Source organism: Epinephelus fuscoguttatus, linkage group LG15, assembly GCF_011397635.1.
Source record: "Epinephelus fuscoguttatus linkage group LG15, E.fuscoguttatus.final_Chr_v1".
Classification (NCBI taxonomy): Eukaryota; Metazoa; Chordata; class Actinopteri; order Perciformes; family Serranidae; genus Epinephelus; species Epinephelus fuscoguttatus.
Window position 1 is genome coordinate 22996146 of NC_064766.1, and position 16473 is coordinate 23012618.

The 16473-nt window shown below is 39.0% G+C and overlaps 2 protein-coding genes across 5 annotated transcripts in view; one reads left to right on the top strand and one right to left on the bottom strand.

The window, feature by feature from the left end:
• The window catches only part of LOC125901585 (abl interactor 1-like), a 47305-nt gene extending 31939 nt beyond the window's left edge, over positions 1–15366 (bottom strand). For 2 of the 4 annotated variants that reach the window (XM_049597302.1, XM_049597300.1), the window contains exons 1-2: positions 15156–15360; positions 4502–4669 (exon numbers count right to left, since the gene is read on the bottom strand). In XM_049597302.1, coding sequence (XP_049453259.1) covers positions 4502–4669; positions 15156–15272 — 285 coding nt within the window. In that variant the 5' untranslated portion in view covers positions 15273–15360. Of the gene's footprint in view, positions 1–4501; positions 4670–15155 lie in introns of all 4 variants that reach the window. The other 2 variants (XM_049597301.1, XM_049597299.1) reach the window with 2 other exon arrangements.
• LOC125901586 (amyloid beta A4 precursor protein-binding family B member 1-interacting protein-like) overlaps positions 1–15630 on the top strand; it is an 80906-nt gene extending 65276 nt beyond the window's left edge. Inside the window, exon 13 of the mRNA XM_049597305.1 lies at positions 15316–15630. Within this exon, the coding sequence (XP_049453262.1) occupies positions 15316–15350 (35 nt within the window). The 3' untranslated portion in view covers positions 15351–15630. The remainder of the gene's footprint in view (positions 1–15315) is intronic.
• Positions 15631–16473: the final 843 nt, after the last annotated feature.

The window sequence follows — 16473 nt, forward strand, 5'->3', positions numbered from 1 at the left end:
ATTATTGTAGCTGTGTTACGTTTTCTTTATTATGTGAATTTCTTAGTATTTTGTATTCATCCATATCTAAATGTTTAGGTGTACTTTAAACTGGTAAGAGTTAATATATTGTTCAATTTCAAGTTAAAATTTGCCATTGCATTTTAAAGAGGCTATTATTTAATCTCATTTCAGGCAGCATTAAGCACTGGTATTGGAAAACTCCCAAACAATACCCAACCCCAGTTGGTACGACCAAGTACCAATTCATGTTAGATTATTTGGTGCCTCGTTTCAGTATATAAGAGCGCATATGGGTGAGAATGCTGGGGAGAAAAGAGTCTCGAAGTCTGGATGCCAGCCACGGAGCTCCAAGGCCAGCAATAGAGTTCCGCAGAGCTGCCACGTTCAACTTCATGAGGCTGAAGTGCCCCAAAAGAGGCTATGGAGCGCCGCGACTGCTCCACTGACCACTTCATTGACTGCTCCATTGGCCGCTCCATCAACCGTTCTTTCAGCCGTTCCAACTATCACTGCATTGCTGATCTGCCACAATTGTTTCAGCATCCGTCTGTTTTATTTTCTATATTGCTTTAGGAACAGCCAACATCACTGCTAGACGAGCACAGGTACAAGCAGACAGACAGAATGAGACAGAAGACGCTCCATGTGTGATGAGAAAGGAGCAAAGGAACACAGTTTTAGTCTACTACATCATCCCCTGCAGCTGGTTAAAAAATTAAATTTTTTGTTATTACAGAGAAAGAAAAGTACTGAAAAAAAATATTGTTGGGTACCAGGACTGAATTAAAGGTCCAAAGAGCAGTACTGTGTCGACTGCTATCGTAACCGCTCAAATGTGAACAGCACCCAACTTTAATTTACACTCAAGATATAATTCCAGGTACTTTCTGCCCTTGAGAGGATCTGTCCAGCTGAAATGGAGCAGAAAGAGGCACAAGTGGGTCATTGAGCTGATTAATGACAACTTCTGAGAAATAAGAAACAGACCAACCAGAGAGCAAACTGGCAAACAGCAGGACTCAAGGAGATGGAAAAGAGGAGTAAAGAGACTCATGGGAAGCTGCTCGTGTTTTGTATCGCAACAGAATCACCAGCACTGGTTTGTGTTAGCTGAACGCACATATTAAGGCACAACCATTTAAGTGAACTGATGCGCACAGAGAGGAGAAATGAGCTGCAACAGCTCTGCTTTGATTAAACACGCTGTAGTTTTGCTTTTAGTAGCATTTCTTGTTGAACTCTGTGACAGCCTCCTCTTCTGTGGGCTTTTAAATCCTACAGAGATGGAGCTGGGATTTGGCAGCACATTTTTGGCTACCTCCACTTTCTAATCCCATTTTAACTCTTTCAAGTCGAAACAATTTGCACGGCCAGAAAAACACTTGGCACAACCAAGCACGTTAAAATATAATTTCTTGGACACCAGACAAATGAATCAAAGCCCTGCAGACACACCTGTACGAGACGCATGTTAAAGTGTCTATAGGTATCAGACGCTTAAATTTAATGCTTTTTAAGACCTTTGCAAGTTAAGTTTTAAACCCAATTAAATACCGATATTTGGACAATTCTTATTCAAGCACTGCAGGTAAGTATAAAGTTAACTACTACATATATATGTGATCCCATGCGGATGTAGGTTTAATGTAAGAATATGGTTATTAGAGTGAGTTAGGTTAATCTACACTTTGCCATCAGGTATGTTCAGGTATCAAGTACAAAGACAGTATTAGATTCAGGGGTAGGTTTATTTATACAATCAGAAATGCAGACCTTCACAAAGAGCAGCTTGACACTTTGACAAAAAGAAATTAAAAGATGGATAAATGAAATTAGATAAAATGTTGGTGGCAATTAAGTTTTCATAGATCTTATTTAATAATATTTAATGACTTTTATCAAACTGAATTTAAGATCTTTGAAGAGGTTTTTAATGGGATACCTTGCCGATTTTTCAACCAGCATTTTATCATAACAATGCGGGTAGTATTTGTAATGGTAAACCTCCTCCATCTCGCCAGTGCCCATATCTCCCTGTTCATCTCTCAGCTCAAATCCAGCTGATTGTTATGCTGGCTCTGTGGGTGTTGCTCAAACTACAGATTGTACTTCTGAAATGTTGTATGCCAGCTGCCCCTGACACAAAAAGTATAGAATTGGATTTGTCAAACTCAGGTTAAACTGTAAAACCAGGTGGCACTGATCAAATATAAACCTAGATTCTGTTACTGCGTTGACTTCTTTTTTTTTTTTAAGGTTTTCAGAAGCATATTTTAGCGTACTGTTAAACTGTGAGCTTGATTAGGTGTGGTTAATTAAGTGTGATTAATAATAGGGATGTCACAAGAACCAGTACTTGGGTACCAAGTTGATGTCAAATTCTGTAAATGTGATGGTTCTCATTTTTCTCCAGTATGGTAGGTACCAGGGATGCAATTTTTCTGGACCTGACAGGGCAGCATATACGCCTAAACGTGTTCTAGTCTGCCGTTAAATGCCAAAGGAGGAAGAAGAACGCCTACCAGATGCGGAACAACACGTGAAAGATGGTGTCAAGTGCAGCTGCAGCTGCAGCGACAGCTCCGCCTTGACTTGTTGAAAACAAAAGCATTTTTTCAAAGGGCCAGCATATTTTAATTCTTTGCAATGGAAACCTGACTTCCAGCAACTTCCTGTATTACTCCAGTGCCCTCTAATACATGGAATTATGGCTTATTGATGGGGTAATTGGGGTGAGCAATGATTGGGACAACACTAAATGCTGTGTTCCTATGGATGTACTGTACCAAACTGATATTTGTGGTGCCCTGTATAATTTTCTGTTTTTTTGTACACTTGTTAAAAAGTCAATAAAAGTATTCTTGAGAACACTTTGCAGTGGGATCGCCTTGCATTTATACTAAGTTAAAACACCAGCAGCACTTGTCAATGTCACCCAGCCGTCCAATCACAGTGGAGGAGGGGCAGGACAAGTAGCCTAACACAAAGACCAGTTGTCATATCTTATATGTAAAATTGCTGAGCAACAGTGGAGGAGAAATACGTTAATATGTTGTTCCTCCGCACAGAATCTCATGAACCCAGATAGAATGGCGGGTTTATAATTTAATTTAAATGCTTTTGGGTTTTGTTTTTTTTTTTACCAGTGTATCGAAGTGGGGATCATGAATCGTGGAATTTTACTGGCACTGGTATCTCTTACTAAATTTCTGGTATCGTGACATTCCTCTATACAAGGTTATATAGAGCTATTGTATTTGAAGCAGAAATATCAACCATCAACTGCCCATCTAAAGCATCAATAAAAGACTGGTTGTTCTTCATTAGACTGCACCCAACTGTACTCCATCCTGCAGCATGTGGAGTAGAGCAGGAGCTGAAAAAAAAAAAGCTAACCAGGCAAGAGAGCTGGCGTCAGGATTTCACTTCATCCCTGACAGGCTTAATGAAGCACACAGGGAGGGGATGGGGACATTCACTGGCTGACAGGCAGGGTGGCCGTGTGAAGCGCACACAGAGGGAAAGAGAGATAGAGAGAGGACTGCTGATGAAGCAAGAGGGACTGAAGAGGGGCTGCGGAGGTTTAGCAGCTCCAGCACGATCCATGCCCCTGCCATATCTGTCTGTCTTTATCAAGTGTGAATGTGTCATTGTGCACTTTGAATAATACCAGCAGGTCTGCTCTTTATTGTGCTTCAAAGGGTTTAATCGTCAGATGACAGTCCTCAAAGCGCACCTTGATCCACCAATATTCTTCAATATGGGACGGAAATAAAATAATCAGTGAATTAAAACAGTATTTCAGTTAGAGATGAGAATGTGGAGGTGAATGTGACGTGACTGGTGTGGACATGTTATCCTGGATTCACTGACTACAGGTGCTGTGGAGGAGGTTCTCTAGCAGCACTCGGAGAGACAGAGCTGTTCCTCTGTTTAATCTGTCTGTTCATTGGTCTACAGTGAGACATTGGTCTATATGTTGCACGTGTTGCGCTAAATCAGTCTGTGAGATGGATGAAATGACCATAGTAGCACATGTGCAGCTAGCTAGCGGTGCTAGCTCCAACACTGCTCATCTCACAATAACGTGACACAAACATGGTGGCCACTCTCCAGTCTTCCCTAGGTAGCCCCTTTGAGTAAGTGGCTTCATTTTTTATCCACAAAACCCCTTTAGCATTGTTCCGACCATGTTAGCACCACTAGCTGCTGCTAACAGAGCTAACAGTGACAACATAGAAGGGGGTTTGTGGCTCAAACTTGAGTCGCTTACTCACTGGGGCAGCCTGGGGGAAAACCGGAGGGTGGGCACAATGTTTTTACAGCAATGCTGTTGGGTCAAGGTGGTGTTACTAGCAGTGATCACTGATTGAGCAGTGCCACCAGCTAGCTCCAACCAGACCCAGGTGGTGTGCAATGCAGTGAACTGAAGAGTAGCTAAATTAACCTATCAACCAACATGCATAACAGGTCTATCCTCCGGCACTGTGGTGTGTACCTGGGAGATGTGGTTGATGGAGGACTCCATGCGTCGTAGTTGCGAGGCCTGGATGTCCAGCAACTGCAGCACATTGTTAGCTAAGGCATTGATCTGGTAGGCCACGCTGGCCAGAGACTGGGTGGTGTAGGCCTTGGTCTCCTCCAGGGCCTTCTTCTTGTCTTGAGCCTGTCAGAGAGGAAAGAAGGACACAGAGAGGAAGAGAAAACACCAGTCAGAAAGATCAGTGATGTGTGGGTGGAAGAAATGGAGAAGTTGGCAGAGGGAAGTAAGGTATCATCTCCAACATTAAAAAAAAAAAAAAAAAACCTCAAGAGGCAATGCTACACTCTCATTGTTACTCCAATCAGCTGTGTGAGCGGGGAGTGAGAGGGTAGCTTTCTACAGGGAGCTGTATTTGACAGGACAATTCATTCTCACAAAGCCCCGTTAAGATCTAAAGGGACGTGAATAAGAGTTCATGATTCTCTGAGGGAGCAACTTTGTGGATGCGAAAGCAGCCTGGAATTGGACAACAATAACTTCCGAATAGCTCGGATGGTCAACAGGGGACAGGTGCAGGGGAGTTGAGCCCAGTGAGCAGGAATGCCAAGACATTTTCTAGGATCCCAAATCTCCACCCGGCTGCGCAAACCATCTGTTTCTGGATGCCTTTAAATAGCGAAGGGACTGAATGGACATATTTATAGTTTGGAAACAAAACAGGGATAATGCTGCCACACAGAGAGCCACACCGACAGGGGACTGCCAGGAATCTAGAAGCAGGATTATTTTCAACTATTTTCTTTTTGTCATTGATAAAGTCCTCATTTAGTTTATAAATCGTCCTAATGCCTACCACATTAGTTTGTTTTACCAAAGCCAAAAAAGCCCAAAGATGTTCAGTTTACACACACATTAAATAAGGTGATAAATATGCAAATCTACCATTTTACCAGGGTTCCTACAGCTTAAGGCAAGTTTGATTTAAGACTTTTTAAGCCTTTATTATGCCACTTGGAATTAAATTTAATACCAATTTTACAAAAACCAACATTGAAGAAAAAAAAGAATTACTGAGGGGTTAGGGACAATTTTGCCCAAATGTTTGTTGTAACATAAAATATGACTTTTTTGGTCCTGTAAAAATGAACAATTTTGGATGATCATCTTCAAACGTTGGGGAAAAAAACATTTTCTAGAGTGAAACACGTGGAAAACAATGAAAATATTATATATGACTAATATGTGTTAATATGTGTTTTGCATAAAATACTAAAACACAGTGAGCCATGTATGCATTGCCCAAATATTTTATTTTTATTTTTATATAGGTGTTGCCAAGTATGTTCACAGTTTCGCATTTTGAAAGATTGTTTAATCCATTTTAATACTAATTAAGGCCTTACTTTTAGATTAATTAATTCCACTCCTTTTAATTAAGACCTTTTAGGGATCTGCAGGAACCCTGTTTAATATGTTGTCTTAAAAACAGTCAAATATAAAAATAGCCATTGCTTAATTTCTTTCAGTCAACTCATATATGAATTGGCTAATCACGTCAGCACTAGTTGTTTCACATCCTTACTCAGACTACAATGCAGATTATTCACTGAGCAAGAGGAAGCTGTCCTTTGAAAATGAGCTGTATCACTGTTATGTACATGTACATGTGAATCCAAAACTTAAAACTTGCCAGGCCAATGTAGAAATGTAGATGCATGAAAAGATATGAAAAATATTTAAAAGACTGAAAAATTCTTGAGTATATGACTTGCTCTTTATGTATATTATGGATATTATGGATATTATCATATTCGCTCTCTTAAGAGAGCTCTCTTAAGAAGATCTATATTACTGTTATATCTCTGCATCGAGCATGAAGCTAGAGGCCTAAAAATGATAAGCATAATTTAGCATAAAAACTGGAGGTAGAGGAAAATAGCGAGCTTGGCTCTCTTCAAAGTTAAAAAATATACCTACCTACATATCTGCACCTCTAAAGTTGACTTATTAACATATGGTAACTTGCTTGTTTGATCAATACTAAAAAACAGATATGTAAGAAGAAAAAAAAAAGTTGTGGTTTAACAGGAAGCGATGAGCTGAAATGTTTGAAATGCTACCTGTTTCTCAATTTCCTGTATTTGTGCTAACCTAACAGAGAAATATGAGTGGTATCAATCTTCCCATCTCGTCAAAACAGCGTGTTTTCAAAGTGTCATTCCTTTACAAAGACTTACATCCATTGAGTTTGATCTGTTCCTAAGCCGTTCAGTCATTCTGATTATTTTAAAAACTCCAGAGCCCCTTAAATGCAGTGCCACAAAGACACAGGCTACAATTTACCAGCTGTTACCAAGCAACAGTCTGGTTTGTGTGTGTGGTAGCAGGAGGCTAACAGCATGCACCGTGACACCACTCTACACAGGACCACCTGCCCACCTGCTTCCTTGCAAACCACCTGCAGCACTAGTATCTGTTGCAGATGTCTGCTGGGACCTGCAGGTCGGCTCAACCCGTGCAGAGCTTTCAATGCCAGTTTGTAAAACACAGAGCTAGAAGACGAAACACTGCTAGCTTACTCAGCATTATCACAGCGACTGGAGCAGCTCCTCATACCTGAGCTTGGAAAACGCTGACTTATGTTTCCGTGGACATGTACAAAATACTAAAACACCTTGCATTTTACTATTCTCATGAGCCACTTGCACATGATTTAAAGTAAAACAACATGCATAATCAATATCATATGGAGGCATAAGAGGGAGATAGATGAAGAAAATTCATGAACTGGGATTTACAGAAAGGTTAAAACTTCCAACGGCATTAAACTAATTTAAAAAAGTCTGAAAATAACCTGCATAGAAAACCCATGGCATTAATAGCCCTCATCCTCCTAATACATATTATTCATTATGGATCTCTCCCTCTCTTTCTCTCTTACTCTCTTTCTCCTGCTTTGAGATATTATATTTCATATTAAGCTTACAAAAGGCTTTGTGTCAGGGCTCCACTACTTGGAAGTATTTTTTTTGTTAAGCACCAGACTGACCCTTAACAGTGCACTAAAATAAAGCAATTTCAGAGCCATGTCTGATACTGGAATATCATGAGTCACGAATGAAACAGTTCTGAGTCAGAGGGGTATCATGTGAGCTGACGGGGGGGGATTTTGGCGGGGTCAACATGAGGGAAATATTAAGTAGATTCATGGGTTTCCACCAAACACCCCTTTCTCCACATATCTCACTGCGGAAAGGGAAAAAAATATCTTTAAAGGGTTACTTTGGTATTTTTTCCAATCTGGACACTATTTTCCCATGTTTTTGTGACTTTGTGACTAATGGGAACAACTATTTTTTAAATTGGTTCATTATTAGGCAAAAGTGTTGCAGGCAGCAGCTGCGAAATAGGCTGCAATGTAACTACCCAGGATAATTGTGCACCAATGTGTCAACTGAAAATGGGGTGTTTTGCCACTGACAGACTCAGATTTTTATTCTAATTGTCTGACAACGTTATGGAAAGGATCCCTACAGAGATAGACCCTTTAGCTTAAGAGTTAGATCCTTTTAGTTTAACTAGAAACAGCCTTGAAATTGCTATTGTCAAACCCACCAGACTCCATTTAAATAAACAATAATTTTAGCATACTTTCACATCTAACTGAGTGAATTAAGGGTTTTGTTCAACCAAACCAGAGTTAGTGATTGTTGGAACAGTAAAAAGAGGAACCAGAGCGACTTTTGTGAATCTTATTGTGTTTCTGTTAACTTTAAATGAAGCGTGTTTTATGACGATAAAACTACTGTTTATTTGAATGGAGCCTGGTAGGTTTAGGATCTTACACTAACAAAAAGGTCTGTCTCTGTAGGGATCCTTTCCATAATGTTGTCAGACACTGAGAATAACAATTTGAGCCTGTCAGTGTCAAAATCAAACACTTTTAGTTAAATAAATTGACGTACATGCCCTAGGTGTTTATATTGCAGCCTGTTTTGCCACTGCTGGTTGAAGCGGTCTTGCTCAGTACTAGCTCAATTTCAAAAATTGTTGTTCCCCTTAATCACTTTGAAACAAAAACAGTTTTCATCGACACACCCAGTAACATCCCACTTTACATGCACAATTCCCCAACAAAGACAGCCAGTCATCTATGTAGTGCTGCTTTCTGTTCTCTTCCCTCATATCTGTCTTTGTGTCCTACTCTGTGTCTTTATATTTATATGTGTGGTGGGTTGCTGTACCAAACCCACCAGACTCCATTTAAATAAACAGTAATTTTAGTGTATTTTCACATCCAACTGGGTGAAGTAGGGGTTTAGTTCAACCAAACCAGAGTTAGTGATTGTTGAAACAGTAGAAAGATGAACCAGGAGGACTTTTGTGAGTCTTATTTTGTTTCTGTTAACTTAAAATGAAGCATGTTTTATGACGATAAAATTACTGTTTATTTAAATGGAGTCTGGTGGCTTTGGCGAAAGCGATTTCAGGGCTCTTACTCTTTAACAAGAAGGTCTAGCTCTGTCAGGATCCTTTCTATAAGCTGTAAGACACTCAACAATCTGAGCCTGTCAGTGGCAAAAACAAGCACTTTTAGTGACATAAATTGACAGTGCACAAATGCCCATAAACGTTACACTGCAGTCCATTTTGCAGCTGTAGCTTAATACTGAACCAATTACAAAAGTGTTCCCATTAGTCACATAGACACAGAAACAAGGGAAAATAGGATCAGGATTGAAAAACTTCTGAAGTCACTCTATAACTTGGAAACAAAAACTGATATTGATTAGTCCATTCAATAAAGCAGTACTCAAACATATTGACTGGCAGTGTGTGGTTTAGATATGCATACCACATACTGGAACAAAATGAAGAAAGCTGTGTTCTAGCACTTTTTAAAACCTAAACGTTAAGACCCATTTACACAGGAATAAGCAGCAAAGGCCCATCCAAAAACAGCATTGTTCAATGTTACAACAGATCTGAAGAGTTGCTATTTTAGCACACAAAGGCCTTAAGAAAGTCACTTACAAAGCTGAGGTCTGCTTTTATGACACCAATCATTTTGCCAGTGACAGTTTTTCAAATGGCTCATTTCAAATATCTCATCTAAGAATAAAACTCTCAGTCTTTTTCTCCAGCATCACAGTGGATTTACATATCAGGCCATGCAATGCCAACTGTTTGATAGTATGAATATGTTAACTGCATTAAAAAAAATGTTATCCCCACAAAATTATGCAAATCTGTCTTACATCTAGACAGCCAGGTATCATTTCACGGTTATGACAAAAGCATGTGACTAAAGAGATTTAAAAGAAGTGTTAGCCACTGGGAGCAATAACCTAAATTTAGAACTGAATTCAGACACAGAAACATATTCCACGTCCAATATTACTGCTCTCAATCTGAGCAAAAGCTATAATGACCTTCTTCCTCTTAACTCCCTGTTGTGTTTGTCAAGTGTGTTCACAAGCATGCAGGATTCGAGCTAATGTTTATAATGTCCCCGAAGAAATCATTATTCAGAAGAAGACGCATACATGCATCTTCATATACCAGGCAATATTTCAGATACTGCAGCAGAGGGTGACACTACAGTACAGGGCTCTGAAAACCAGCAGAGAAGGGGATGGAAAGCATGCATCCACTTTTTGTATGTATTACCAAAGAATGTTCGCATTTATAAAAAAGTATGGGATACTATTAAATCACTTAATTTTTTTAAGTTAAAAAAAAGCTGTTTGTGCATACAATTAAATATTTCTGACAGTTAACCAGACAAATCTGCTATGACTTAAAAAGCAATTTAAATGTTTCTGTCCCATGACCATTAAAGTATGGTTGCAAGTAACAATTTATTTCATCATCGACCAATCGATAACTTGTTTAGCTTACAAAATGTCAAAAAAAAAAAATTTGGAAAGTGCACATCTGATAGGACAGATGAGCGTGAAGAGGGGAGAGAGAGAGGGAGTGACATGCAGCAAAGGGCCACAGGCTGGAGTCGAACCCGGGTCGCCGCGGCAACAGCCTTGTACATGGGGCGCCTGCTCTACTACTACTGACGCCCCGGCATCTTCAGTTTGCTTCTTTTGTCCAACCAAGTGTCCGAAACCCAAAGACTCTTTGTTATTAGTCATAAATAGCAAAGAAAAGCAGCAAATTCTCACATTTAAGAAGCTGAAACCAGCAAATATTTGACATTTTTGCTTGAAAAATGACTGAAACAATTTATTCTTTTCTATTCTATTTTTTTTTTTTTTTTTTTTTTTACAAGTAACCATTATTTCATATTTTCTTCAAGGCATGGGAGGATGGGAAATTAATACAAAATAAATAAATAAATTGAAAAAAAAATTTTTAAACAATTTATTCTAATATCAAAATAGTTCAGTTCAATTAATTTTATTAATACACTCTAAAATTTTAATCAAAAGCCTTGTCCCAATTAAATTCCGAGTCCCTTTTACTAGCTCGGTGTGGCTACACATTCTGACAATTAATCGCCTGTCTCAATTAGAAGCCTGGTCTGGTTGCCAAGTACTTTTTTTGTAGTAGTAGTTCTTTAGATGTATAACACCAGGTTGTTGGCTACCTCAAATTATGTGTCCATTCCTCAATTACCCTGTAAGTCATTCATATACCTTTAGTCCGTGAGGGTCCTCAGGTCAAAAGAATCAAAAGGGTTGGACCCTCACAGCAGATCCCCCAAGAAACCCTTAAATGGGGAAAAAGTGTAGGAAACCAAACCAAGGAAGAACAACTGAGGAGGGATCCCTCTCCCCAGGATGGACAGACATGTGATGGCTTTCCTGTGTACATCTATAAGTAGTTGGCAGGCAATTCATTTTTCTTTCAATCGACTTATCAATTGGATAGACTGATCGTTGCATCTCCAAAGTTTTCATCATTGTCTTTGTCTCATTCAGCTACACATCTGATTTGGGCGATGCAAGCTTTTTCCAAAAAGTGGACATTGTATATAACTTATTAGTCATATCATGTGACGCACACAAAAGACATGGTAAAATTATTGGCATCATAACAGACAGAGCTAATATGATGCGATGAGAATGGACATGGCTTTAAGAAGCTATGATCAAGCCATCTTGCATTTTTTCCCCCATTATCCACTACAAATACACGTGTTTTGTTAGTCTACTTTCCAACCTTGCTTCATGCAGTACGGAACAAAATCTCCACAACATGTCAGTGATTTTTTTCTTTCGACTTGACGACTGCTGTTATACGTGAAGGACACATCTATCACACATCAAAATCAGACCTGGGCACGTCTGTTGTCAATCTGCAACACCTCCTATGATGTGCGGTTTTTTTATTTCCTTTAGCTGTGAAAGTTGGTGTATGAATTTCACTGCAACAAAGTTCAAAGCAAATTCCAAACTGATGATTTGTGAGCATCATCGATCTGCAAAAACATTTAAAGAATTTGGAGTTGGGGTGCAGGAAGCATGGTTTGTAAGACTGCTACTTCCTTTTCTTTATCCACAAGATTATAAATGAAACCATGTAGTGACACAAAAGGGTCAAGCGACCAAGATGAAGATAATCATTTAATAATCCAATTTACTGAAATGTAAAGTATCCCAAAGTGAACATGTTTAAATGAGCATGTCAGCCGCCTGGTTTAACCTCTAGCCCACTGCTCCTAATAATAGATATGTTTACCAACAGAGGCACTTCCTCACATTTCCTGTCTAACTCAACTGCATTGGCCACAAATGTATCTGCAAGACCTTAAATAAAATGTGATAACAGCACAGCCTTTGAGCTTAATATTAAAATCCTCAGGCAGCTTTCTGCATAATAATATTGGGATAAGCTCCAATGTGTCAGTATCTACGCATGCATTCAAGCAGTGTAACCTACATTGCATTTCTGATGACAAGCAGGGCAAAGCGATGTGATGTGTTATTACGACAAACTGTGGGCTTTCTCAGCACTACAGTCAAAAAATGACCATGCTGGAGCACAGTGGGGTTTCTGCTGTGTGCTGCTCTGGCAACAGACGCTGCTGTTCACACCAGACCATTCAACCTGGTGACGGTCTATAGCTCACACTCTTGCCAACATTAACTGAACGCGTTCATACAGTGGCAAAGTAAAAGAGATTAATAGTGAGTAACTCTTCAGGCTAGAAATCCCCAAAACTGTTTTAATATTTCATACACGTCGGGCCATGAATCACTGGGATTTTGTCTGAGGGAGACCCCCAGTGTGAGAGAACTTGAACATGTACAGAATTTACAATATGAGTGTAAAACAATGATAAGTAAAACTTGTGTGGTCCCTGCAAGGTTGTCCCCAGTTTGCTTCTGACTCCTACTCTCCCTGACACTGATTTACCATTCAGTCTGTATATGCAAAAGCAGCTTATCATTACCCTGCACCCTGCATTTGATTACAAGCAAATGATCCATGGACATGCTCTGGAGCTATGTTTTCAGCCCTATAGCAAACACACATGTGATTTCTGCATCATGAGTAGCCTGACTATACATCTCGAGTCTTCAGTGTCTTGTGTTTTCCCCCTAAAAGTCTTTCAGGACTTGACCTACATAATGATATCCACTAATAAGCAACCAAACAGCTGAGAGATGCTTGAAGCCTTTGTTAAAGGGCAACACCACCTAAATTAAAAATTCCAGTATGATATTTCCATGGCCTAGGAAAGTTCAATCAATATTTGTGAACATGAGCTGCTCTCTCTCAAAGCCAGGAACCAGAAGTCTCAAATTTGTGATGTCAGTTATGTGCGACCCACCACTGGAGATTTACAAAGTACCTGATAGCAGTTAGCAGCTAACTAAAAGAGGAAGAACAGTGGCCGGAAGTGTGTATGAATTGGGAAAACAATAAGGTCTGGGCACTCCTTACCCTCCGGGCAAACGACAAGATCAGCCACCACATAACAGGGATGGTGAATGATTGTTACTGACAAATTAATACCATCGTTGTTGTTTAGAAAGTGCTGTGTGATGCATATGTTTTATGTCCCACTAGAGACCAAGGTTGTTGTGTTACAGGTCATGCCTCTTTTGATTCCATAACGCCGCGTTGCAGTGTATATTCATACACTGGAGCAGAATAACACCGCTGTAAGATAAGATAAGATAAGATAAAACTTTATTGATCCCACACCGGGGAATTTTACGTGTTACAGCAGCTCAAATGGCACAGATAGACAACCAAGTTCAATGGCAATAGAATACTTATATAAAAAAGATAAAATACAAAAAGATATATATCTGACTTAGAAAAATATAAAATATAAACTATACACTCAATACTATTTACACTATATACACCTTTCAATTATGCACATATGGATATAGAATATGTATATATGAATATATTGCCTCTTTATTAGGAAATGGGTGCTCTCAACATACTGACACAGTCAATTAAAAATTCACTCATAACTTTTTGTATGGGCCCAGTTGAATATTGCCATAATAATGTGTAGTTATCACCAAATCCCACGGCACACCATTTGAGAACCACTGGTCTAGGTATGCACAATATTGGATTTTTTTTTTTGCCAGTATCCAATATGCCGATATATGTCAACTTATTTGACTGATAATTGATACCAATATCGATATATCCACTTTTTCCCCCACCTCATTTTAGTGATCATCAAGTCTCTTCTGTATTATGCATGCATGCTCTTATCATGATGGCCCACCACCAGATGGAGACATGAGATACAATACTTTTCAATGTATGTAATATTCATTCATTGTGCAAAATAAGAAAAAGCATGTTGGCCAATCTGATGGTTCATTGTGCCAATATTGTTGCGCATCCCTACCGATGACATCACAAATTTGAGTTTTGGCACTCTGGTTTTAGGATATGGGAGAGAGTTGTTCATTCTTATCAATATTTTTGGGCTGTCTTAGACCATGGGAATAAAATGTATGAATTTTGAAAATGGGTGAAGTCACCCTTTAATGGTAGAGACTACATCGTTAGAACAGTCCAAGTGAGTAGGGTGCCTTTACTCAGTATGATGTAGTGTGGTTTATAGTGACTAAGCATTTCATGGTATTTTTCTGGTGTAATAAATTACTAACAAAAAATATTACTACATACACTTATATTAGCTTTGAATTTTTGCACTAGAAAAACGGCTCTTCATAGACTACACTGATGAATTTTCCTTTATAACGCTGTTATATGGCCCAAACATATGACGCCTGTTAAACATGTGAAAAAGGAAAATGGTGTTTAAAACCGGGGCCGTGATTATTTTGTGTCACCGGTACCTATCAGAGAAAGCAGTCAGTGACAAAACCACTGGGTCACAACAACGACACACCCTCTGTAAGCCACCAGCGGCTTTCAACACATCGCCTTTTAAACGTGAACACGGCTCCGGTGAACCGGGCCGACTCACCGAAACGAGAAAATAACGGACTACAGCCATGAATGACACGGCACCGAGCCGCCACTGAGTCATGACAAAAGATTACAAAAGGCCACTAACGTTACGTGTAGCTAGCGGTTTGAGGATCCCTTTCGTTACGACCAGCATTTCCTGTCCCTGTGGTTACACTCACTTCTACTACAGCACCGCAGACACGACGGAGCGAGCGGAGAAATCCTCCAAATTTAACGGCCGTTAACCGTCTCTTACCTGAACATAATTGTTCTCACAGTATTCCGCGACCCGGGACAGGTTCTGGTAGCTTTCCACGAGAGCTCTTTTACCGGCAGGGATCTCCTCCTCTAATAGCATTTGTAGCTCTGCCATCTTACATCCCTTTGCATTTCTCTCCTCTCTGTGTCCTTTTCAGTGAGGCGAGGCGGTGATGCTGTGGTGTGTAGCTGAGAGAGGGGCTCCCCCGCCTGGCATTGTGGGGCCGCTGGCCTCCGATTCACAACAGCCTGTGACAAATGGCAGCTACGTTAGGAACCGTGGTCGCTGATTGGCTGGGAGGCCGAGGGAGAAGAGCGGTAGACCAATGACAGCTCACTGTGATGACGTATAAGTCCATCAGAGACATGTCAGTGAAAGATAATACAAATTAATGTAATGATTTTGCACAGTTGAAATTTCACATTCACAACAAGAACCAGAGTTTAAACTTGTCTATCAAGACCTACAACACCATGGCACCACAATAAAAAGGCATTAAAACGAACAAATGTGTTAAATAAAATGCATATGAACTCATGAGACGGTCTTTTATTGTTATTTTTTTTAATTTCTTAATTCAAATTATTTCTCAGTATATATGTACCCCTAGTGTGGTTAGTTCTGTGTGTATATAATGTTGATGTATTTATGTTTGTTCAATAAAGAATTATAAAGAAAAAAGGAAATGATTTAAACTTAAAAAATATTAAAAAAAAAAAAAGATTAAAATACAAATAATAATGATACAAATTATATACATACTAATACCCATATTATTACTACTACTGCTAATAATAATAATAAGATGGATATACTCTCACTACTACTACTACTGCTACTAACACTACTTCTACTCCTTCTCCTACAACAACTACTACTAATAATAATAATAATAATACAAATATACTCTCACTACTACTATTACTACTACTAATATAATGATAATTCAAATATACTCCCACTACTACCACTATTAGCCTACTACTATTACTACGACGACTACTACTACTAATTATGATAATAGTAATAATAATAATAAGGTATCATTCATCACATTAGCTCCACCCTTTTTATTCCTTTTTTTGTCTGGAGAAAAAACGACTCACAAAAAAGAGAATATGTCATTTGAAACATGATAAAGCCAAAGCACATGTCTGTATTATGGAAGCCTTGGAGTAATGGCAGAAAGGTAGCAGCCAACATAAATACTTTTTAAAATCTTTTTAAAACCATGGAATTCTATATTTTTCAGAAATATTAATAAAATATAAAAATAAAATGACTCTACAAATGTGAGATCTATCAATTTGAAATT